This window comes from Pelodiscus sinensis, chromosome 2, assembly GCF_052426305.1.
Source record: "Pelodiscus sinensis isolate ZL-2025 chromosome 2, ASM5242630v1, whole genome shotgun sequence".
Lineage (NCBI taxonomy): Eukaryota > Metazoa > Chordata > Testudines > Trionychidae > Pelodiscus > Pelodiscus sinensis.
The window spans coordinates 188,871,782-188,896,803 of NC_143053.1; the positions used below are offsets into that span (position 1 = coordinate 188,871,782).

Genomic DNA, 25,022 nt, shown 5'->3' on the forward strand with positions numbered 1-25,022 from the left:
TGTTAAGTTTATCAATTAATTCCAAAACCTCCTCTTATTACATTTCAATCTTTGACAAGTCCTCAGATTTGTCATCTACAAAGGACGGGTCAGGTTTTGGAATCTCCCTGACATCGTCAGCCGTGAAGACTGAAGCAAAGAATTCATGTAGTTTGTCCGCAATGACTTTATTGTCTTTAAGTGTTCCTTTTGTTATGTCGATCGTTCAGGGGCCCCACTGGTTGTTTAGCAGGCTTCCTGCTTCTGATGTACTTAAACATTTTGTTATTACGTTTTGAGTTTTTGGCTAGCTGTTCTTCAAATTCCTTTTTGGCTTTTCTTATTACATTTTTACACTTAATTTGGCAGTGTTTATGCTCCTTTCTATTTACCTCCCTAGAATTGGACTTCCACTTTTTAAAAGATGTCTTTTTATCTCTGACTGCTTCTTTTACATGGTTGTTAAGCCACGATGGCTCTTTTTTAGTTCTTCTACTATGTTTTTTAATTTGGGGTATATATTTAAGTTGGCCCTCTATTATGGTGTCTTTGAAAAGTGTCCATGCAGCTTGCAGGGATTTTACTTTAGTCACTGTACCTTTTTAATTTCTGTTTAACTAACCTCTTCATTTTTGCATAGTTCCCCTTTTTGAAATTAAATGCCATAGTGTTGGGATGCAGAGGTGTCCCACCACAGGAATGTTAAATGTTATTATATTATGGTCCCTATTTCCAAGTGGTCCTGTTATTGTTACTTCTTGGACCAGATCCTGCGTTCCACTCAGGACTAAATTGAGAATTGCCTGTCCCCTTGTGGGTTCCTGTATCAGCTGCTCCAAGAAGCAGTCATTTAAAGTATCAAGGAATTTTGTCTGTGCATCTTGTCCTGAGGTGACATGTACCCAGTCAATATGGGGATAGTTGAAATCCCCCACTATTATCGAGTTCTTTGTTTTGATAGCCTCTCTAATCTCCCTTAGCATTTCATAGTCACTATTACTGTCCTGGTCAGGTGGTCGATAATAGATCCCTACTGTTATATTCTTATTAGAGCAGGGAATTACTATCCATAGCGATTCTATAGAACAAATTGATCCATTTAAGATTTTCACTTCATTTGATTCTAAATTTTCTTTCACATATAGTGCCACTCCCCCACCCACACCACCTGTTCTTTCCTTCCGATATATTTTGTACCCCGGAATGATTGTGTCCCATTGATAGTCCTCACTCCGCCAGGTTTCTGTGATGCCTATTATATCAGTATCCTCCTTTAACACGAAACACTCTAGTTCACCCATCTTATTTTTTAGACTTCTAGCATTTGTGTACAAGCACTTTAAAAACTTGTCACTTGTTTATTTGTCTGCCCTTTTCTGATGTCAGGTTATTTTTTATATGAATGTTTTTCATCTAATTTGGCCCCTACTTGATCCTCTTCCATCCTCTCCTCCTGACTAAAACCTAGAGAATCTATCAATAGACCCTCCTCTAAGAACTGTCTCTGTCCAATCCACATGCTCCTCCGCACCAATCGGCTTTCCCCCATCTCTTAACATTAAAAAGGTCGCAGAGCAGTTTTAAAACTAAGTGCCAGCAGTCGGGATCCACTATGGTTTAGGTGGAGCCCATCCTTCCTGTACAGGCTCTTCCTATCCCCAAAATTTTCCTAGTTCCTTATAAAGCTAAACCCCTCCTCCCTACACCATCATCTCATCCATGCATTGAGACTCTGAAGCTCTGCCTGCCTACCTGGCCCTGCACGTGGAACTGGAAGCATTTATGAGAGTGCCACCATAGAGGTCCTGGATTTCAGTCTCTTTCCTAGCAGCCTAAATTTGGCTTCCAGAACGTCTCTGCTACCCTTCCCTATGCCATTGGTAACTACATATACCACGACCACTGGCTCCTCCCCAGCACTACACATAAGTCTATTTAGATGCCTCGAGAGATCCGCAACCTTTGGACCAGGCAGGCAAGTCACCAAACGGTTCTCCTGGTCTTCGCAAACCCAGCTATCTACATTACTAATGATCGAATTTCCCATTACTAACAACTGCGTTTTCCTACTGACTGGAGTTCCTTCCCCCAGAAAGGTAACCTCAGTGCGAAAGGATACCCTAACATCTGGAAGGAGGGTCCCAGCTATGGGAAGGTTTCCTTCTGCTCCCATTGACTGCTCTCCTTCCCTGAGCCTTAACAGCGCAGGGGCTGTCTGACTGGAGGTGGGACAATTCTACAGTGTCCTGGAACGACTCCTCTACATACCTCTCTGCCTCCCTCAGCTCCTCCAGTTCAGCCACCCTGGCCTCCAAAGCCTGTTGCAGTCTCTGAGGGCCAGGAGCTCCTTGCACTGAATGCACATATACGCCACCCGCCCATAGGGCAGGTAATTATACATGCTACACTGGGTGCTATAAACAGAATAGCCCCCACTTTGCTGCTGGGCTTCTGCCTGCATTCTCTCCTACAGCTACCTATGTTATTGAAAGGTTTTTTAGTTAAATCAGGAAGTTTTGATTACAACCTTTAAATTAAACTATAAAGAATGGCAAGTGTCCCTGGCCCCTTCCCACTCCTCTTCAAAACTCTGTTTGCTGCTCCAGGTCTCTGACTCACTGCTTTATAAGCCCTGGCCTGCCTGATAGCCCCGCCCCCTGACTAAGGCTCAGCCAATTAACAGAGGCTTCTAGATTTCAAACCTTTAGAAGCTCACAGTTTCCCACTGCCGGCCACAGCACACGCTCCTTTAAACAAACAAACCAACCAAACAGACAAACACAAGCTCAGGCACACAGCAAGTAACCCCTAAACACACACTACAGACAGCCACTTACCTCAAGGGTCCCATATTTGCTCCTTTTTGCTGGAGAATGCCCTCTCAAAACTCCCTGTTTGCTGCTCCTGTTCGCAAAGCCTACTTTGGAGAAGTTACATAAAAGAAAGAAAAACACAGCTACATGCTTTGTCCCTCTAATCTATTTTCTGAGTTTTCCTTTGTCAAAAAGTTTCTATTCGCTTTCTTGATAAATATCCATTGGGAAACGTAATGCTTTCACTTCCTGTAGTGTAAAGTATGATCTTTGTACAAGAAAGGCTAGTCAAGAAAACCTGTTTAGGAAAGTAGATATGAAATATCAGATGACAAGTAACTCTGTATTATACAAAGCAAGACACTGCTAAATATTTTAGGTTAGCAGGTGAGGCCTGTTGTTGACCAGGCAAAGTCACTTTCCATAGATTACACTTACAGGACAGTTAAATAAATTTTAATAAATTCTATTTATTTTAAATTATATTTATATGCTTGCAAAAAACTTCAAATGTTATTAATTTTATTGAATAATTACCATACATAGTAAATTTGAATCAGAAACTCATAAAGCTTCTATTTCTCTTTCCGTAACTAATTTGAATGATTTTGTGATTTGTAACAGTAAAAATTTTCTTTGCACTAAAATGACAGTTGAATAGGTGACTCGATTTTAATGTTGTTAGCAAATATTTTTTATGAACTCTTATCATAATAGCCATGACTTTTTTCCAACAAAACCCCAAAATAATTATTTAAACCTTTCATCTAGGATATTACAGTGTAAAAAGTAGTGCATTCAGGTAATTTAAATGGCAGGATTGTGTATGCAAAATTTGATATCTGTAGGTAATTGCAAAGTATGACTTTATTTTGCACAAACAAATACACAAACAATCTATTATATTTTGAAGAGTTTACCTTTATTGATGAAAAGTAAACTTTAAATCTGTTGAGTCCTTTTTATTTTGTCTGGTGCAGATAATCATGAGCCATGACACGGTGTCTAACTCTGAAACCTTATAATGGGAGTGCAAATCAGTCTGTTGCTTATCTTTTTTGTAGTGATGAGGAATCTGAACTCTGCTCCAGCTAGCTGGGAAATAGAGAAGCTGAATAGTGACTTGAAAGTACACAGTTTGGAACAGGAAATAGAAAAGCTGAAGAAAGAATGCAACAGTCTCAGAAAAGAACTGCAGAAGGTACTGTTGTTAAATTATAGAACTGAAACATGAATAGACTTATAAAATTAAAATGAGTATATAATATTGAACCTTAACTTTACTTCAAATACTTTTGTTCCCATGAGAAATATATACATGAAAGAGAACTAAATACATATAAAACAAATGAAAAATGAAAACCTTCGTAGTAAAACTGCAATGATCTTCCCAGGAAATTAATCTCTTGTAAATAATGCTGTATTTATATGTGGGGCTGATGGCACTGCCTTTTGCAAAGGTTGCCCATCACCTGATTATAAGACTCTGTTTTAGTTACTTAAAATGTTGCCGAACTTCAACCCTGTGAGCTGAAATTTTCCATGCCCAATATTTGCCTCAGTTTGTGGGGGTTTTTTTGTGGGGGTGGGTGGGGGGTAACTTTAGCCAGGTCAACTATTGTAGACAATAAAGTTAAAGAAAAAGATGTTTTGCCCATCTTTAAAACAAAACTAAAAATGCTTGATGATCTTTCATTTGAACAGCTCTGTTATCACATGGTTAACGTCAGGACTTGAAACTTGGCAGAGCAGTGGCCTTTTATTGGGCATACGTATTCTGCTGACCCTGTGAAGATTCACCCAAATAAGCTGCAAAGCCTTTTGAAATACTGCAGTTTGAACTGCTGATAGCCACGTCTTAAGATTTATGAGCAGCAAAATTCCCTAAGATTCAGACTGCAATGAGCATGCCCGAGTCTCTCACCATTCCCAATGCTGACCAAACTATAACATGCCCCATTTCACTCAGAACAAACTGAGCATGCTCCAATCCAGTACTAAAAGGGTAAAGCTAAGCTGTCCCTGCAGTGGCTACTCCCACATACTCTGGGCATGAGGGGTCCAGGACTTGAACTCTGAGACCAGAATCCTGTTTCTCCTGTGTTCTCAATTGCCTCTTTTTTGGCATATATGTAGTCTGAAGTAGGAAACCACTTGATTCCTATGCAGTGGGGAAAACACAAGACCAAGGATCAGGAGGGAGTAAATTGGGTCAAGGAGTCTGGTAGAATTGGCACTGGAGGTTACTCAGAGAAATGAAGTATGAGAAGTGGCATATAGTTGGTATGAGGAAGAATACTGAAATTAAATGGGGGGAGACTGGGACTCCCTGGGCAAAGAAACTGGGACAAGGAATCAGGTAAGAAGAGAGGCAAAAACATGAAAATGGGAAGGCAGTTCGGGAGAGACTGAGAATGAATTAAAACCCTGGTGGGAGAGGCTGAGACTGGGAGCTGTTAGAGGGAAGGGGAAGGCAGATGAGGAACTGGGGGAAAGGGGGCAAGGGGCAGACTGGAATTGGCAGGGCAAGGAGACTGAGAACAGAAGTTAGAAAAGTGGAGACTAAGTCAAAATAGACCAGGAGAATAGGACTGGGACAGACAGTCAGGAATGGGAAATAGAGAGGACTGGGAAAGGAAGTGGATGTGTCAGAATGTTTTATGGTTAGTAGGCAAACTCTTCTGCCAGTTCCCCAAGAGTCTGCTCCCTTCCAGATCCTGGAAAAAATTCCAGGACTTTTACTATTTCTATGCTCTGCTGTCAGCAAATGTCTCTGAAATCCACTGGCAAAAATGTGTGTTTCATCCCCATCTAGCTTTGGTGCACAGAGGTTGTCGACTTAGTACTACCATTACTATGTTAATTCAAGGGGGAAAGGATGCTCAATGGAGATTCTAAAGGTTCCAACCTTGCTGATGAATCATGTGGATATTAATATTATGCCACGAAATAGAATTTCTCTTTTTTTTAAAAAAGTAATTTGCTTTTTTAACTTCTTAAGTGACAAACTCAAACTATTTTAAGAACATTATTAAGGTTGCCAAGTTAAGTGCTCAAAAGTTAGGAAATGCCAGAATTAGGGTTGCCAGTGCAAACTGAATTTGGCCTCTTATTATGTGTGAAATTCAATAGTCCTTAATCACATGATAACTTACTGTTTTTCCCAGAAGATCCCTGCCTCATCTAGTACACAGAATAAACTTGTACTATGGATGAATCAAAGCTGTGTGGTAAAAGAAGCTTTGTTTATAGGACCCTTGCGTCACAGAATTTGCAAGACATCTAGACTATGTCTACACTACGAGTTTTCTTGGCAAAAAATATGCTAATGAGGGACTCATTTGCATGAGTCACAATCTCATTTGCATATTTTCTGTTGATTTTCTGCATTAAAAACAAGTAGTGTGGACATTTTCTTTTTGTGCAAACCCTCTTTTTCCACAAGATCGGTATACCCATCTTCTCATCCCTGTATAGTGAGGTTGTATCCATAGTTGACGTGGGAATTTTTTTTTCCCCCAGTATCTTTTTATCCAGGACTGTATTAGAAATGCCTGTGGAACTGATGGTAATATTTAGATCTTGTTTTTATATGCAGCCAATCTAGAAACAGCCAAGGTCTGCTAAAGTTTTGATCTCATCAGGAGATGACCAGGGATTGAAGACTTCATGTAATTTTTCTTATTCGTAGTACCTTCCTCTTTGGAGGGCTGTTACACTGAGGATGCTTAAGCCTAGATTTGCAATCTGATTACTATTAATTAATTAATTAAACCTCAGTGGAAGTTGCAGATACCACCAAACCTCATCTATCATAGGTGTTTGTTGATTAACATGCCGCAGAGAAATAAAAATGTTACACACTTTAAAGGGGCCAAACCATATATTGTAAAATTTAAAAGGTACAACAAGGAAACAGGTGAACACTCTTAATATCCCACAACCCAAGGAGAAATAGGAGGATAGTAAAGTACCCCACAAACACAAGGATTACACAGACAATAATTACACTATCCAGCTGTCGACAATGGACGTGATGCACCTGTCTCTCAAGCCTTTGGCTAATTAAAGCCTCTAGCGAGAGACTAGGAGGCGATCCCTTTCAGCGATGCCCTCTGCGGTGCTCTCGACCTCAAGCCGTAGGCTCCTTCCGAGCCCTTGGCGAGGAACAGAGAGGCAGTCCCTCGTAGACCCTGGGGACGGGTGGAATGCAGGCAGGTAGTGAAGTCCTCCTCCAGGGCCTTCCGCTCCTGGACGCAGGATTCACTGCTGGTAATTTGCCTGGCGCTGGCCTTCAGGTTGATTCCGCTCTTCAGCTGGAACCGGCGATAGACGAGCCACTCCTGTACCCAGACTGGATACACAAAATCCTAACTAAACTAACACGACGCCTCCCGTCACGATATAATACCCCAGCCGCTTGAGCGTAGAACTGACGCACTATACTAACGGACAGACTTGATGACGAACCTCTAACTAACCTAGCTACCTATAGACATGGACAGGGGATAGGGTGGAACGCTGCAGACGCAAAAAGGCAGAGAGAAGCAAACAACGAACAAGCAGGAAAGGTTAACCAGAACTTAAGTAGGCTCTCCCCATGAATATTTATGAGCTGTAGCTTTAAACTTATTGGACCTTGTCTAGGTAAACAAGGGTCTCTGATTGGGTGCCTGAATAAACAGCTCTTAACTGTCTGGGGTGAGTGTACTGTGTGCAGCAGCACATGGTGACGTGTGCAGCAGAAACTAGAACCATCTATGTAAATTCATGACAGTCATTACATATTGAGTGTCACTGCTCATGCATATTGATGAGAAGGCGGGGGACCACATTACAGGGCTAAAAGACCACTTTGTGGTTTTTCAAGTTTAAGGCCAAAACCTAGAATCAGATTTCTTTTGGTGTGTTGAGGGCACAATTACTATTATTTGTTATAATTAACATTTTCTGTAAATGTATTAAGCTACTGTTTGCCTTAGTCTTTAAAACTTAGTTCATGTGGAAGGAATGTAGTCGCTTGTGCACATTGTTTGTAAAGACATTTAAATTATGCTGCAGTCATGCATGAGCTCTCAAATGTAAGCTGCTGATCTGATTTAATGCAGATTAGAGATGTAAAGGGTTAACCGATTACCTAGTAAGCATCGCCCTTACTGGGTAATCAGTTAAGTGGCAGCCTGCCCAGCCTGGAGCAGTTCCCCTACCTGCAATTTCCACCATACTGCAGGCGGGAGATGCTCTTGTGTGTTGGAGCAGCCCCTCACCTGTGGCACGATGCAACAGGACCAGCCTGGCCAAGCAGCTCCCCCACCTGGCTGGATCCTGCCTGTGGGATCTTGGTTAACTGGTTAAACATAATACTTAATTGGTTAACTTTCTAAAAGGAATTTTATATCCCTAAGCTATATACTGCAGAGGAAAACAGATGAAATTGTTACTTTTTTCCCTTCAAATAGAGGCTATGCTACCTTTCTTTTTTTTTTCTTTCTAGTATTTATTAGCAACAATGAATAGTCCTGTGGCACCTTATGATATGTCTACATAGCAGGACTCAAGTCCAGTTAAACTACACAGCTTCAGCTACATCAATTGTGTAGCTGAAGGTGAAATGACTTAACTTGGCTTTTGGTGCTGTCTGCACAGGAGGAAGTTGAAGGAAGAGCACTCTTCCTTGGACTTCCCTTACTCCTTATGAAATGAGTTACCATGAGTCAGAGTAAGACGTCCTCCAGCTTGACATTATTTCAAAATAACGGCTTGCAGTGTAGATGTGCACTGTGTTTTTTTGAATAATGTTAGTTATTACAAAATAATGCTGCTGTGTAGAGGTATGCTTAGAGACCAACAAAAATATATAGGCTATCATGAGCTTTCGTGGGCAAAACCCACTTCTTCAGATGAGCTCATTTGAATAAATGGATTTTGCCCACAAAAGCTCATGATACTATTTATTTATTTATAGTTTCTAAGGTGCCACAGGACTACTCATTGGTTTTTAAAGTTACAGATTAACATGGATACCCCTCTGAGACCTTTAACGCTATTAGTTTACTCCTAGCTGCTAAAAATTATACATTGAGTTTTTGTTAAGATACACATCGTTAATACTGGCTGTCAGGCTTTGGAGGCTTTGTTGGCCAGCCTGATCAACTGATTCTTGTCATTTGTTATGTTTGCACAGAACATAACAAGGCTTAAAATTTTAAGTGTTTGAGCTCTTCTTACTGAAACTTTTTCTCCGTCTCTATATGCTCATCTATATTTTGTCCACTAGATGGTGCTAAAGGGAATTGATTATCTTGAATTGAGAATTCATTCACTGTTAACTTTCCTCTCCTTAATAAGTGGCTTTTTTTTAAATGTCTAGTGTTATTGTAGGTGTCTTTTCAAAACATTTTGGAGACATAACTGGGGACGGTCTATTAATCGTGTGATACATTCTGAGAGATTCCACAGAATTAGGAGGCTAGTTTTGTTTTGATAGTGCACTGAACTCTGTTGAATTAATAACTGTTGCAGTAACTGTCTTGTCTTAAAGAAGAAATACATCTTCCCCTCAAATCCACTAACACACATCAAGGAACAAGGTTTTATATTAGCTTGTTTATAGCACTGAGACTGACTGTCTTGCACGTGAGCAGTAAAAGAGGAAAGTAACATTGCCAGTTGAAACTTTGAGAGAGCTCTGGGATTTATGAATTAGGGATGTTAAAATGCATGTGTTCAGGCGAACACATAACCACTGACAATGTAAGTGGTTTCATGAAAACTCACCGGAGAGGAAGCTGCCTGACTTTCCCCACTCTCTGCGGGGCAGGTGGGAGCTGGTGTGTGCAGGGAGCTGGCTTAAAAACCAGCTCCCCATGAGCTACCTCACACACAGAGGCAGTAGTGAGGGGAGGGAGCTTGGAGGGGGAACGGCATATAACTGAAGGGTAACTAATGAGTCATGTTGGTGAGTTAACCGTTTACACTATTACATCCCTATTATGAATACGAAACAGTTTAAAAACATAGAATTAAAGAGAAATGGCTGCTATCAGGACATTCTGGTTGTATTTTTAGTATTATAGATTTTCTTATTTCAGTTTTGCATAGTGGGCGTATGGGAGTCTCATTTTGCATCAACTAAAAGCTTTGCTGCTAATAGTGGATCCTTTTATAGTCACAATGACAATTGATAGCATGTTTACGAGAATCGAATTGAAATTTTTTTTGCTCTTGTAATACTAGATTATATTTAATAATGAACTAAATTACAAATGCTGTTTTTAATGTCATTATGAGTAGGGTATCCTACTTAAATTGTACAAAACTTTTATAGGATAAAATCACATGAAAATAAGCGCTTCAGAGTTAATAGAAAAGTTACTTAGACTTTCAATGAGTTAATTGTGAACTTTTTATTCAGAAGGTAGAATTTTCAAATCTAGATGTCCAAAGTTAATTGATACATAGAAAGCTAAAGGTGGGATTTTTCCAAAGCATGTAGGTGACATGGGGGTACAAATCTCATTGACTTCAATCTGCAAACTGTGATGCAGTATAATGTGGTCGAAACACTTCAGATTAATTATTTTGTGATAGTTTGATAAAGCAAAAGGTGGTGTCTGCAAATATAGGCCAGACTATTTTGTTACCAATTTTTTGGTTGATTTGTTCTCTCAGGAATAATGTTAATGGGGCTCGAGATTTGCCATTTTGTGTGAAACTTCTTAGTAGAAAATATTTAGGCCCCATAACTTTCTGAAACATTCACAGTGAGGGGATAGTATTGTTTCATTTTACTCATTTTCTCAATACAGAATTGATCTTGGTGTTTAAACAGTAATTCAAATAAGCAGAATTTTTGTAGGAAATTCATGTATTTTTTGCAAACTTTTCATTGTAAAATGACACATCTCCTTCCCTTCCTGATATTCATCAGCTAGTGAAAGTTAAGACCCTCCTGCTTGTAAGATCAGATACCACATAATTGACTACTTTTGTTATAAAGCTTTTGAACATGAACATGAAATAGAGTTGACTGGCTGTTTGTTTGTTTTTTTTCTTTCAGGACCAGGGTCAAGAATTAAATCTGTCAAATGGAGATTTCCTCCAAAAACAAAACGTTCAGAGGTATGAAGATTTGTGGTTCTTCTATGTTTCACTTTTTTTGTTGGTATTTGATTTAGAAATTATCATTGAGCTGATGTGGCAAATTATTCTGAGAGTGAACTTATTTGAATAATAGGCTAACTCATCCAAGGTAGCTTGCTGTATAAGCAGTTACAAACTTAATTACACTTCCTGTTTGACAAAATTTATTATTTTTGTTCTTGTTGATAAATTAGGATAAAAGTTAAATCTACTGTTAACTCTGTCAGAGACTGTATTTTTAAATCTTCTGGATTGTTTCCAGATCACATACATTAAATACTAGATTTAAGGATGGTATAGCAAGTGTATGGAGTTTTTTGCAAGCTTGCATTGTGTGTTGAGTTTGCTTTGGGTAGCGGTATCAAGGCTAAATGTGATGGAGGATGGATCCATGATTCTGCTTTCTACATCTTACTGGTATATCTGGATTCATTTAAGTTTAGACACCAGGAGTTCTTCTTTTTGTACAGTGTTAAGTAGCCATTATGGAACACTGTCATGGAGTGAATTAGTCCTTTAAATGCAGTGGGCTCAGCTCTGCCTTTGTCTGGTTTCTTCTGAATCCTAGAACTGGAGTGTCCTCGGGAGAAGCATCTGAATGGAGGGAAAATGTAACCATCAAGGGTCTCGTGAGTAGGGTTGGATGTCTAGGTTGGAAGAAGATCCTGCTAGAAAAGATTTTCTTAGACTCAGACACATCAGCATTTGGGAAAAGCTCTGGGTGAGGCCCTTCACAATGACCAGAAAAAGGTTTGTGAAGGACAAGAGGAGTTGGGAATGCCTAACATGGGATGGCTGCAGAAGCAGGAGACAGATTTGAGGTAGTAAAAATCTAATAGTAGTGCAGAAAATAACCTCAAAGAAATAGCGATGTCGCTACGTGCACTTAGAGCAGGTGACTGTTTCACAACTTGGATCTGTGAAGCAGAAGACTGGGACTAGATTCCCCTTCATCTTCCTCTGCTTCTGAGTGAGTAATCCTGACATATGGTAAAGGATTGATTGTGCTCTTTGTGAGAGTGCTATGAAGATCTTCTGCATGAAGGGGAGAGAGAATGTCATTGGAACCTTGGACTGTTCAAGGAAGGACTGAGGACTATTCAGTTCTGAAACCGGGACTGTGATCCAACACCTGTGATGAAGGCCCCTGCATTGCAAGACCCAGGACTAAATCCCTACCTTGAAGGAAAGAATAGTGAACATCAAGAAATTCAGAAGCTCATTATAGAGGCTGACAAGACTTGTGTTATGTTGAGATTTTTTTGTTTATCCCTGGAAGAAGGGCTTCTGATTGAGCTAGAGAGCCAAGTCACCTTAATGCACCAAACCACTGAACCAATAGATGGTAAATCTGAATGGAAATAAGGGCGAAGAGCAGGAACAATAAGACAGTACTTCTGGAGGACTTCTGTGCCACTGTGTGCATGCATAATTAATGAGCTATGAACATTTTAAATTTTTTTCTGCAGAAAAAGCTTGTGCTGGAAAGTTGCTGCAGCTCTGCCTTCTGCCCACCAGAGAGTGCTGTGGCAGTAGAACAGAGCAGCAGGTCCCAGCCAGTTAGGGAAGAGGGAGGATTTGCCTTCACAGTGCCTGTTGGCCCAGGTCAGGAGACATGGGGTTCATAAGGACTAGTGGGGGAGGATGGACTGGATCAGGGACTGAATGAAAGTTGAGGTACAAGACCACATGGGGATGGGAGGAGTGCAGGGCCATCTAGAGATGGGGGAGTGGATATCTGGGGGGGGGGAGGCGGCACACATGTGGACAGAGGGTGCAAGGTTATATTGAGGTACAGGGAAAGATGGGGCAAATGTCTGATTGAATGGGACAGGCTGGGAGTCACCCAGGGTCTGCAGGGGAGAAGCTTCTTAAAAATCCTTCTTTACCTCCCCAAAAAACCCATTCCCAACTTTTTCCACCTACCCAATAATTGTCCAAGTTCACACTCAGGCTCCTTCCCAGCAATTACTTCCTTCTCCATTACTCCTACCCTTTATGTTGCTTCTGAGGGGTGCAGGACATATTGTTCTGAATTGCAGTTTAAATGAATTATTACATAGAGTTCTGTGTTAATACGCCTAGTAAGGAATCTATTTGTCAAAAACATTTCCTGAATCTTTTTTGTTCTCTGTATTGTTACAGACATTGACAGGCAGGTATTTTGAAATAAATTATCAGTAAATTAAAACTGGTGATTATATTGTTTTACTCTTACTAACAAAATGTGCAGAATTTAAAAAATTTGCAGACAGTATTTTTAATGTTTTGGTTCAGAATTCCTCCAGGAGCAGATATAGATGCTAGGAAAAGGGGAGCCACCAGTGTTACAAATGTGATCAAGTCAAGAAAAAGGTATTCAGTAGAGGCAAAGTGGTGGTAGAGACTAATTCTGGAGAAAGTGATGGCGACAAAGGGTCTTGTGTCAGGGATGATGTCAAGATTCCTGGGCTTGGGAGCAATGTTACTTTTTTTTAATTAAGGGGAACAATAGCGGAGTCACGGAATGAGATTAGGGTCTCTCGAAGTGTACTTCAGTTATGAAATATTCATTTGTAGGTAGGTAGATGTTCAAAACAAGCAGATGTGTGATGGCATTGGAATGTGAGTCATCACATAACAGCATGAAGCCACTTAATGTGCTGGTGACATTAGAAGCTAAAAGATCAAACAAAAGACAGGACTATGCAGCACTTTAAAGACTAACAAGATGGTTTATTAGGTGATGAGCTTTTGTGGGCCAGATCCACTTTCTCAGATCAATATGTGGAAGAAAATTGGCACAATTTGTTGGAAATAGGCATTCAAGGCAGCAGATGAGCATGCATGAGACCTTAGCTACTTGATCAGTGTAGTTGAAAAAGATAGTGACTAACATCTGAAAAGCCACACTGATAACAGGTTGAGAAAAGGAATCTGTGATCAGAGATAAGAGTAAACTAAGTGCTTTGAATGGTGGTATCAATTATGTGCAAAATACTCTGCTGTGTGAGCACATTATGTAATTTGAGGCTTTGTGTACAGTGCTTTAGCATGGTTGTGTGGTCAGGGTACCAGCACTGTAGGTAAACCACCTCCACAAGGGATGTAGCTTACAGTGCTGGGAGCCAGTTCATACTGCACTTTATAGTGCTATAACTTGCTGTCACACGTGTCTGAGCAAGAAAGTTGCCGTGCAGCATAGTGGCATTTAGACAAGCCCTAACACATGAGCCAGAACTGAGCATATCGTGGAGCAACAATAGCTACCTCCCATCAGTGACCATAGCATGCCACTTAATCTTAACATCCATAGTTTTATCAGAAGGCAAAACAAACTTTTGCGAAGAAAAATTGAGCTCATATGGCAATTTTAAGGCCAGAGTTTTACACCTGGAAGTTTTCTCATCTTTTTATTAGTAGTCAAGTGAAGCAGGTAGAAGATTCTTGGGTAGCTAGACTGCAATCTAATATAGGGCTTAAGATGAACACCTTGCATCATTCCAGGAAAGAGAGGGAAGCTAGCAAAAATTCATGGATCACGTGTGTAATAGTTATGGTAACCTGTTCCACTTAAGTTATGTGGCCCACTAGGTTTTGCATTGGCTAAAGCGTAACTGACCTTTGTGGCTTGCCCCTTATGCAACCTACAGATAACAGGGGCATAAGACATCAACTAAAAGAGTTCCTGGCTTTCTTATCTATTCTTCTATTTCCCAGACATTCAGACATTAGAAAAGGCTTGACATGTAAAAGGAACTTGCAGCTGCTAATAGGAAGGAGTTGTGTCCTGCTACTAAAATTGGAGCTCATGTGGGGCCCAAAGACTTTGTCTGAACTACAGAAACAGCTGTTGAATGTGTTCCCAGTTGAATTTTACCCTTTTCTCAAATAATGTTATCAAACTTAGATATCTTCAAGCTGACATATTCTAAGATGTCAGCAGAAGTGGAGAATGCAAATGACCTAGCCTAACCTGGAACGAACTAGGAAGTGAGGATGATGTTACAAATTATTAATTCTCTTCACTTGACAAAAACACATAGTATTCCTACTGAAAAATAAAATCCGATCACTGCTTGATTATGGATCTGTGCTCCATAATCATGTGTGTATTGTAATATGATACATTGTTATCGTGCTTGCCTACAGGGAATGCAGAATGGCAAAGAGTTCAAATGTACTTGGGAAAATGCCCTTTTAAGGAAAAGATTTGGTTTTAAAGGAATACAGTGGTTATACTGATAAATGTGTTGGTTTATTTGTCTCTCACATCCAGACAGAAACAACTTTGTGTACTTATGTAGTTTTCCACAAGAGGGGGGAATAGTACTTAGTAATAGGAAATTGTTAGTCATAGCATGTTGAGCTTACTTTGCCTGTTCATAGGGGGAAGGAAATCAGAGGGGGAAGAATCAATAGTACTGTTGGTGTTCCTTTCATTTACTCTACAGTATTTTTTTATGACTATTTCATAGGGCATGTTGTATCCGAACTATTGCTACTTACTCTTCATCTTAAACTTGTCGCTAGCAGTTTTTTCTTGTGGTTCAAGTTGCAGCGTGACAGTCAATCTTGCATGTCTGACAGCAGAAGTGTTATCTCAAGATAATGTAGTTATCTGTCCTTCAGTATAGAAGAGTAAATTTAGTTGTTTTTTTAAAGCAGCTTTCAGATAGCAGCTCAGTGCATGAATTAGCATATGTATAGTGTGGTTTGATTTTGTAATGTGAATAACTATTCGTAATACCATTGAATGTACAGAAACGTACAGAGCAGTCAGGAGCTCTTGTCAAATTCTGAGACGGGTTTCTCTGTTAAACATTTATTGTAGCAAACAACTTTGTTTACTGAGGGAGGGCAGATGTGGTTAACTAATTTTTTGTGGCGTAATCATTTCATGCTTGTCAACAGCTTGAAAAATCTCTGATTTAATATATCTGTTTTGAAATGCCAGTTTGCTGAAGACTTAAACAGTTATGTTTGAGCTAAGAGTTTTCCAAGCAGTATTTCTAAAAAGATTGTACAGCGGTAGATAATTTTATTGAGGAGAGAAATGTTTTAGTAAAATAAGTTGTAGTATTTCACAGACGTTTGCAATTAATACATTTTAAAAATATTGCAGTAATGGGATGTATGTAGTGAATGGATCAGATTTTTTTATATTAAAAACATTAATAGATCTGAGATTAAAATAAAGGTGTGTTTATGTATACGAGTAGAGTTGCCACTGTTGCTTAGTAATTACAGTTTACAATCTGCGTATATAGAATATTTAACTGTGAAAAAAGGTTTGTAGTAATTCAAGAGTTAATACATGTAAGGTTCTATCCACGTTGTACATTCTCATCTGGAGGAAAATTGTACATGAAGTGAAATTATCAAAAGTGATAGGCAATTCAAAGTAGGGATGTTCGATACCAGGTAATAGAATAGTCAAGTAACCGCATGAATTCTTAGTCGTTCCTAACTATTTTGTAGTATCCAGGGGTGGGGCCAGCAGCCAGTGCGCTCAGGCCCCACTCCTGGGGAGCCCCATGCCACCCTGCGCTGTTGCCTCTGTATCCGTTTAAGGCAAGCCAATTTATAAACCAGCTCCCCTTGTGGACCAGCTGCCTGTTAGAGGCAGCAGCATGGGGTGGCAGCAACCCCTGTAGGGGATAGTGGGGGGCTGAGCTCCCGGTCCCGGTGTGAGCTGGAACTAAGACTGGCTGCCTACCCGCCTGGCTCCTTAAATATACTTTAAATGCACAACTGCAGAAGGCGTAGGTTCCGGACCTGGTGTGAGCCAAGACTGGGCTGGGCTTCTGGCTAGCCTGTTAAAAAATTTACTGGCAAGGGGGGTGGTTTGAAATTCATGTAGTCTATAGCATTAACCGATAAGCATTTGCTTATGGGTTAATCGACTACACTATTGCATCCCTAATGTAGTTTCCACTCTAAGCAACTTGTGGTGATCCAAGGATTTTGTGAGAACAGAATTCTTAATTAAAAAAAAAAGGGGGGGGAGGGAGGGGATTTTCTTCCAGCAGTTGACTGACAAAATTGTAATACCTTTGGTGTAAAGCACTGGGCTAACAGTGAATGCGTATTTTAAAATATTCCAATAGGTCTTTCAAAGTGGGAGTTGATCTATCTGCTGTTCAATCTTGTAGAAGCATGAATGCTACTATCCAATGATTCTATTTGAAAGCACAGGGACAGATTTTCAAACCAGGTTAGTTCTCAGCTGCTTGTGTTCTCAGTAGGAGCTGCAAGGTGTACTGAACACTCTTTGAAAATAATCACTTTATGTGCTGCATAAACAGAAAAGGAATTCCCTTGAAAATCTGGCTCTGGTTGTGGGGTTTTGAGCATTTTTGAAATCTGGTTCATAGAATTTTATGTTCTGAAATAATGCAGTTCTGCAGTGTGTGCTGTGTACCTTCGTAAGCATCTATTATGTATTGGAAAAATACTCTGAAGGCTGAATTATCTGCTTATCGTTTAGATTATTAAATAGTTCTTCATAACTGATATATTTTGCTTAGACCCTTTCATAACTTTTCTTGGCAAAATCTGCCTTGCTGTTTAACCATGGTGATTTAAACAGGTAATAAAGTGCCTTAAATAACAAGAATCTTCATAGGACAAAACAGCTCTACCTCTGCCCACCATCTCTTCTCCTCTTCATCCACCAACAAAAATGAGCACCGGTTCTTGATAACTTGCACTGTTTTCTCACATTGATGTACAATCAACAGCATTAGACAGCCCTGTCAGACATAAAGCAATGTAATGCATTATTTTAATTTGGCCTGGGCATGTGTTCAGCAGTTTGGATATCAAGTACCTAATTAATCTGAATTCACTGTGGCAAACTGACTGGTGTGAAGACTGAAATATCAGATACTTAGTTTTTACTAGTACTGTATATGCATTAACATGATCTGAAATGTTAGTAGTGTATGTAGCAACGTTCACAAACAAAGCAATTCAAATTTGATTTCTTAACTACATCTGTTTCATAGTATCCATTACCTGTATTTGAAATATGTACTGAGGATATTTTTGAGGGCATTGGTTTTGCATCAGGAGTAACACTTTATCTTGTATGTGAAACTACCAGAGTATTCTTAATCTTAATTTTCCATTTACAGAGTTTTAAATTAGTGCTTTAGTTCAGTGTTTTATATACTAGTATACACAGCTTTCTTTAAGAGCCAAATAAAGCCATCTGATAGCCTTTGACTTAGTGGGTATGCTGTCCATTGATAATGTCAATTTGAAATGATTCTTTAGTAAAACTGAAAAGAGAATACACTCAAGTGCAAAAAAAAAGGGGGAGGGGGACATTGTACAGTGTTAGTGTTTTCTGTATAACTCAAGAACTGCAAAAGAGTCAAGGTGACCAGTCGCAAGGACAACAAATTAATTTTTTTTAAATGTCTTTCAGTGAAAATGTGCAGCAAGCATACTGGGAACTGAAGAGAGAAATGTCTAACTTGCATCTGGTGACTGAAGTGCAAGCTGAGGTTCTACGAAAACTGAAAATCAACCCAACTGCAGCTAAAAAAGGCAAGTTAGTGTTTGCAGGAATAAGCCTTATAAGTACAAACCACTGATCCAATCTATACCATTTTAAAGAAAAGCTAGCTATCATATCTTATCAAAATCTCATCAATTGAAGTTGATAAGCCAGTGTATTATAGTTCCAACCTACCCATTTACTGCTTTGGCTTCTGTCTCATACTGGTCAACTTCACACATAAAGGTGTTGCTGATGTGTTTTTTCTTCAGTACTGTATTCTGTTCCCCTTGTGGCTTTTTTCTCAGCCAAGTGTCGCTGATGTGTACAAGGCTGAGGTGTTAAGTTTACTCGTATTTGACCTTTTACCACAACTACTTCATTTTTTTTTTTAAATAAAACAAGGATTTTACTTTTCAAATGCATTCTCCTACATTAACAGTATAGAATATATAAAACATTTTGGTGGCATTTTAAAATTCAGGAACAGATTTTTTTTTTAACTCTTTCCCAGTAGCTATGATTTTTCCTTAGTTATGATGAAAATATTCTGAAAACTTTTATCTACCAGTTAAATAAAAATCCAGATGATGACATTTGCAGCATCAATATTTTCATTACAGGGAAACTGGTTTATCTGCACCATCCTCTTAAAAACAATTGACTCCATTGGTCATTTGCTTTGGCCGGGTTCAGTGCAGATTTTCTACATTGCTGACTGAAAGTGTTTCTATTTCAACTCCTCTGTGTCGTATTTCTTTCCAGTGCAGGCAAGAGATGAATATTTGGCAGTCACCTGTGATCTAATTATTGAAACCTAAAGAAGATAAGAATCAGTTAGTGAGTAGCAGCATCCCTATTTTTCACTGGATAGGAAATACAACAATATAGTGATCAATAGGATAAGCAAAAGTCATTTGTTTTTAATGCACTTCTTTGATTAAAAAATATAAGCAGGTCACAGCTCAGATGAGAGATTCAAAAGACTAAATATTAGAAGGACAACCTTACTAATATAGTATTGGATGGCTAAAGGAGTTGACAATGGGGCTCACCTTTAGGACACCAACTTGTCTTTGATGGTCACTATGTGAGGTATTCTATTAAATGAGTTGGTAGCTTCAATACCATTCCCACTGGATGAGTGTCTGTCTATGTTGGAAAGTTACAGTGCTGACACATTCAACATCCAATTTCAGAAGAGAAATCAAGGATTGCCTGGATTTTGAATAATTCTGTAGTCCAAAGAACTCTGTTTTGGTCCGGGTTGTGTGAGGGTATTGCAAAGAAGCATGCATATGCTGTGCTCTAGTGGTTCTGTGGTGGTTGTCATATGTGTACAAGTGCTAACAACTCAACTTCCCCACAGGGAACTCACTGCAGCAACATTTTTCTGAAGTCAGTAATGGAGTTATTAATCAAGGGATGTAGGAGGCATCATTTTATAAATTGGGGTGTGTGGATTTTTTCTGTATTTTTTGTGTAGGGTTCTTTGACCACAATCATTTATTGATGCATACCAGTATTCGGCTTAAGATTGGAAACCTGCAACAGGGAATAAAGTTGGACTTGGATTACTGATTCATCATAGTTTCGTATCAATGTAGTGCAGTCATAATACACTTGCTTTAACATACATAATATAATCTTGATTTAACCATGTCTTGGGCTATCCAGAGGAGAAAATAAGTTTGCCTACTCACTGTGTTAGTACAGTCTTCATCTCCTTTTAAACAGTAATTGGCTTTTAGGGATCATGATGAAAAAAGAAACTTCTAGAATTAAGAGAGCTAATAGATCAACGTGATCCTCACTTTAAGAAATGTTTCCAAATATTTCACAACCTTTTAAAATGATCTCCTTGCATATTTTAGGGCTAACTCAAGTCAAAGATTGGGCAAGTAAATCAGTGATGTCAAGATGACTGGATTGTGAATGAATAGAAGGGAAAGTTGTGATAACAGCAAAGAACTGAATTGCTTTTTCTTTTTTTCTTAAAAAATTGCTATTTTCAGAATATTTAGATACATAGAATAGTGGGTTTTCCAAGCAGGCACTTTATTAAGGAAAAGGTCAGTAGAATCTGGAATGTTGCTAGAGAAATTCATGAAGCAATCTCTATTATGTCTTGATCAAAAAGTTGTATGTGGGGTAGAATGAAATTCTCCTTCCCTTCCCTCACAGTGTTTTACTTACTAGTCTGAATTCCATTTTTGAGCACTTTGAAGTCAGTTCTATAATAGAAGCGACGTATTTTTTTCAGAAAGCCTTTTACTTTTCAACACCATGGTTCATATTCCTCATAGGATGGAGGGGAGAGCAATTATTTTGACCACTATGTATTGATGCTACATGTTAACCTTGCCAACAGATTTGTCAGTTACAACATGTGTGTGGATTCTGTTAATCCATATATATGACACTATTCATGAAAAGAAGCTCATGGCTTCTAGAAGCATTTTGGAAATCTTTTTAAGTGATGGTAGATGAAAAGCAATATGAAACTAGGATGTTTTCTGATGCTTTACAGTAGGTTAGTATATACAGGCAGTCCCCGGGTTACGTACAAGATAGGGACTGTAGGTTTGTTCTTACATTGAACTTGTTTGTAAGTCGGAACTGGCTTCCCGATTCAGCCGCTGCTGAAACTGACCAGCGGCTGACTACAGGAAGCCTGAGGCAGAGTTGCTCTGCCCTGGGCTGCCTGGAATCAGCCGCTGATCAGTTTCAACAGCAGCTGAATCTGGACGCCTAGGACAGAGCAGCTGGGGCGCTGCCGGGTAGGTCCCCGCAGGGGCGGCTCTGTGGGGACCAATCGGGCAGCACCCCAGCTGCTCTGCCCTAGGTGTCCCCAAGTCAGCCGCTGCTGAAACTGATCAGCGGCTGATTCCAGGAAGCCCGGGGCAGAGCAACTCTGCCTCGGGCTTCCTGTAGTCAGCCGCTGATCAGTTTAAGCAGCGGCTGACTTGGGGACACCTGGGGAAGAGCAGCTGGGGTGCTGCCTGGTTGGTCCAGTAGCGTCGAGGAGCGGCGCTGCAGGACCAACCCAGCAGCCCCAGCTGCTCTACCCCAGGCGAGAAAAGCCTGGTCTGCTGGGGGGCGCACTAGCTGCGCCCCCCCAGCAGACCAGGGAAACCCGGACGGCGGGACCGCGGAGATGCGCCGCAGTCCCGCCCGCATCCTCCCTAGCTTTGCTCCGTGTCTTCCTGGTCTGCTGGGGGGTCTCCAGGAAGACGAGGAGCAAAGCCGCGGAGGGGCTCGGGCAGCCCAGGCGCGCTTGGGCTGTCCCGCTGCCGGCTTCCCCCGAGGCTTTGCAAAGCCTGGGCTGCCTGGCTGCCCGAGCCCCTCTGCGGCTTTGCTCCGCGTCTTCCTGGTCTGCAGACCAGGGAGACGCAGGACAGCTTTTCTCGCCCCGGAGTACATGGGCAGCGGGACCGCGAGGTCCCGCAGTCCGAGTCCTCCGGGGCGAGCCCCGTTCGTAACTGCGGATCCGACATAAGTCGGATCCATAAGTCGGGGACTGCCTGTAGTAAGTAGAACATGAGCAAATTTTAAGATTGAAGGCTATATAATGCCATAGCTTCTTGCATTCTGTGACTCTTTAATGTTGAGACAGATCCAATCTAGGAAGCTGTATGAATTTATACAGTTTTGCTGCTTGATGTGTTTAGAAGCCAAAAATGTTCCTGAATAGATAAATTGCTATCCCAGAAAAAATCAAATCTTGACTGCAGCAAACTTATCCTGCTTACTAGTCAGTTCTTGACAATGCCTCACAGGAATGAGGAAATGGGTTGTTTCTCTTTCATTGCTGTCACTGAGAATACCCTCTGTCTATGCAAACATAAATATTTTCCTTCAGATTTATTTCAATATGGACTTTTTTCTGGCCTGATCTAGCTGCAGACCACTGAGGCTCAGTCATCATACAAAGGCCACAACAAAGAGCACTGATTTTTGGGGTGCTTTTTCTCATTTCATTTAGTTCCCAGTAGGCCATTTCTTTGTGAGTGCATATGTGAGAATATGTGCTCGTAAGCAAAATACAGCAAGCTCCTCAGGGATCACCTAATAAACAGGGCACCAGTCCCGATTGTTTTATATCTGTGGGTAAGCCCAAATAGATAGCATATGCGGGCGGGGGTGTAAGCTGCCTAAGTGAGTTTATATTGCTTCTAGTCAAATAATCTTAGTCTTAGAGTATAGAAACTTGGGTCATTTTACTGAGATGTTAAAGTACTTCCAGCTTGAACATCAGAAATATTGACCTTGAAATTTGTATTAACCAGTTATAACCCAGACTGTTAGTCACACACAATAGAGAAGTTGCACTGTCCCATGCTTTGAGATGAATAGCCATGCTACTCTAGACAGCCAAGCTATTAGAAGTTTCTGTTTGAAAGTATCCAATGAGCAATAATACAATTCCCCATGCTGTCATGGTGACTGAATAGCACCGCATCTGCCCTAACACTTCAACAATCCCAGTATTCACAGCATTTGGAGTACAGTATATGATTTCCATTTGTCCTTGTACCTATGAATAGCTTACGGCACAAGCACTACTTTTTGCAGGATGAACGCAGACTGGGTGAGTCACAAATTCCCTAACTATATCTTCTGGATGTGACAAATCAGCCACTGGAAAGTGCTTTTAATTGAAATTTGCTAATTGGTCACCAATTTTGCACTTCTACTGGCAGGGTGATGCTACATCCTGCTGCAAGCGCACTGATTCTTGTGTTTGTCCCTTATGAATAGGGTCCTACCAAATTCACAGCCATGAAAAATGAATCATGGACTGTGAAATCTGATCTTTTGTGTGCTTTTACCATACGCTGTGCAGGAGAACAGCATTTCTCAAATAGGTGCTCCTAATACAAAAGGACATTGCAGGAGCATCACAAGATTATTTTAGAGGACTTGCTATATTGTCACCCTTACTTCTGCACTGTCTTCAGCACTGGACATTTGGAGAGCTGCAGCTGCTGGCCACGAGCCAGCTCTGAAGGAAGAGCTGGTGCTAGAAAGAGTACAGAAGTTAGAGAGGCAATACCATATGAAGCAATCCTTACTTCTGTGCGCCTGTTCAGCAGCCGCTGCTCTCCAGCTGTCCAACTCTGAAGGAAGTACCATTGCCAGCAACAGCACAGAATTAAGGGTAGCAGTACAGCCAACCTTCCCCCCCCTCCCCCCCCCAATATCCTTGTGATACCCCTGACAGCTCCTTTTGGTCTAGACTCTTACGATTACAACACAGTTAAATTTCAGATTTAAATAGCTGAAATCACTAAACTTGCTATTTTTAAAATCCTGTGTCTGCAAAATTGAACAAAATGGCCCATGGATTTGGTAGGGTCCTGTGTATGAGCACTGTGTTTATAAACTAGAGGATGTATTCTATATTCATAGCTATTGTAGGAAACTTTGCTTCATGTGCTGAGGCTAAGTTCTGGAGAGTTGCTGCCTATTTTCAAATGGTCATCCTCACCTTGGATTATTTGAAACCTTACCCTTGAGCAAAGCAGCAGCAAGCCCCATTCCATCTCCCTCAAAGTTGCTTCATAGACTAAAGATTAATTCAGAACGTTGCAGCAGAAAGAGGCAACTCACGAGGAGACCGTGAAATAGGGTGCAAGATTCTATACAGGCAGTCCCCGACTTACGTGGATCCGACTTATGTCGGATCCCTAGATACGAACGGGGTGAGGCAACTCCCGCACATGCGCAGCAGCATTCCCGGGGCTCGCTCACCTGGGTCCTAGGATCCTCCTGCTCCTCGGGCCGGCTCCGACTGGGGTCCCACAGAGCTGCCGGGCAGAGGAAAAGTGCCTCCCCACGCCCGCTGCCCCCCCCCCCGTCCCCCTGCCAGCAACAGGCTGCCCCCTCCCCTGAGCAACAGGCTGCCGAACAGACAAAAGCAGCCTCTCTGCCCCTCCTCCCCTCTATACATGCCGGGCTCCCGGAGAGCAGCAGCGTCCCCGGGGCTCGCTCACCTGGGTCCTAGAATCCACCTGCTCCTCCTCTTCGGCCGGCTCCAACTGGCCTCTGCCTGCAGCAGCTGGCCACAGGGACAGGGATCCCGCAGAGCTGCCGGGCAGAGGAAAAGTGCCTCCCCACGCCCGCTGCCCCCCCCCCCCGCGGCCTCGCATCCTGCACGCCTCCCCCTTCCCCCTCTGCCAGCAACAGGCTGCCCCCTCCCCTGAGCAACAGGCTGCTGAACAGCAGACAAAAGCAGCCTCTCTGCCCCTCCTCCCCCTATACATGCTGGGCTCCCTGGGCAAACAAAGACTCCACCAAAACAAACAAAGTGCTGGCCTCATTGTGTTAGCAAAAAAAGGACCCTTCTCCTAGAACCCTGGGTGGTGTGTGGAAATAAAGCTATTAGCTCAAAGCATGGTGCAGAGCTGTTTGGTATTTGATGAGTTACTCCTTTAGTCCTGAGTTTGTCACAGGGACAGAAATAGATGTGAAATCTTCTGAACAGGGGAACAGACAGCAAAACAAACATTAGAGGGGAGTTAACCTTTCCCTATGCTATCCAAAACTAAAAAAAATGTTTGGCTAGAGTTTCCCCTACAATATGTACCAGTTCCGACTTA

At 41.1% G+C, this 25,022-nt stretch overlaps 1 protein-coding gene across 1 annotated transcript in view; it reads left to right on the top strand.

The window, feature by feature from the left end:
• Positions 1–25,022, top strand: part of AZI2 (5-azacytidine induced 2) — a 51,469-nt gene that overhangs the window by 24,291 nt on the left and 2,156 nt on the right. The window contains exons 5-7 of the mRNA XM_006134305.4: positions 3,857–3,993; positions 10,852–10,913; positions 18,349–18,470. Coding sequence (XP_006134367.2) covers positions 3,857–3,993; positions 10,852–10,913; positions 18,349–18,470 — 321 coding nt within the window. The remainder of the gene's footprint in view (positions 1–3,856; positions 3,994–10,851; positions 10,914–18,348; positions 18,471–25,022) is intronic.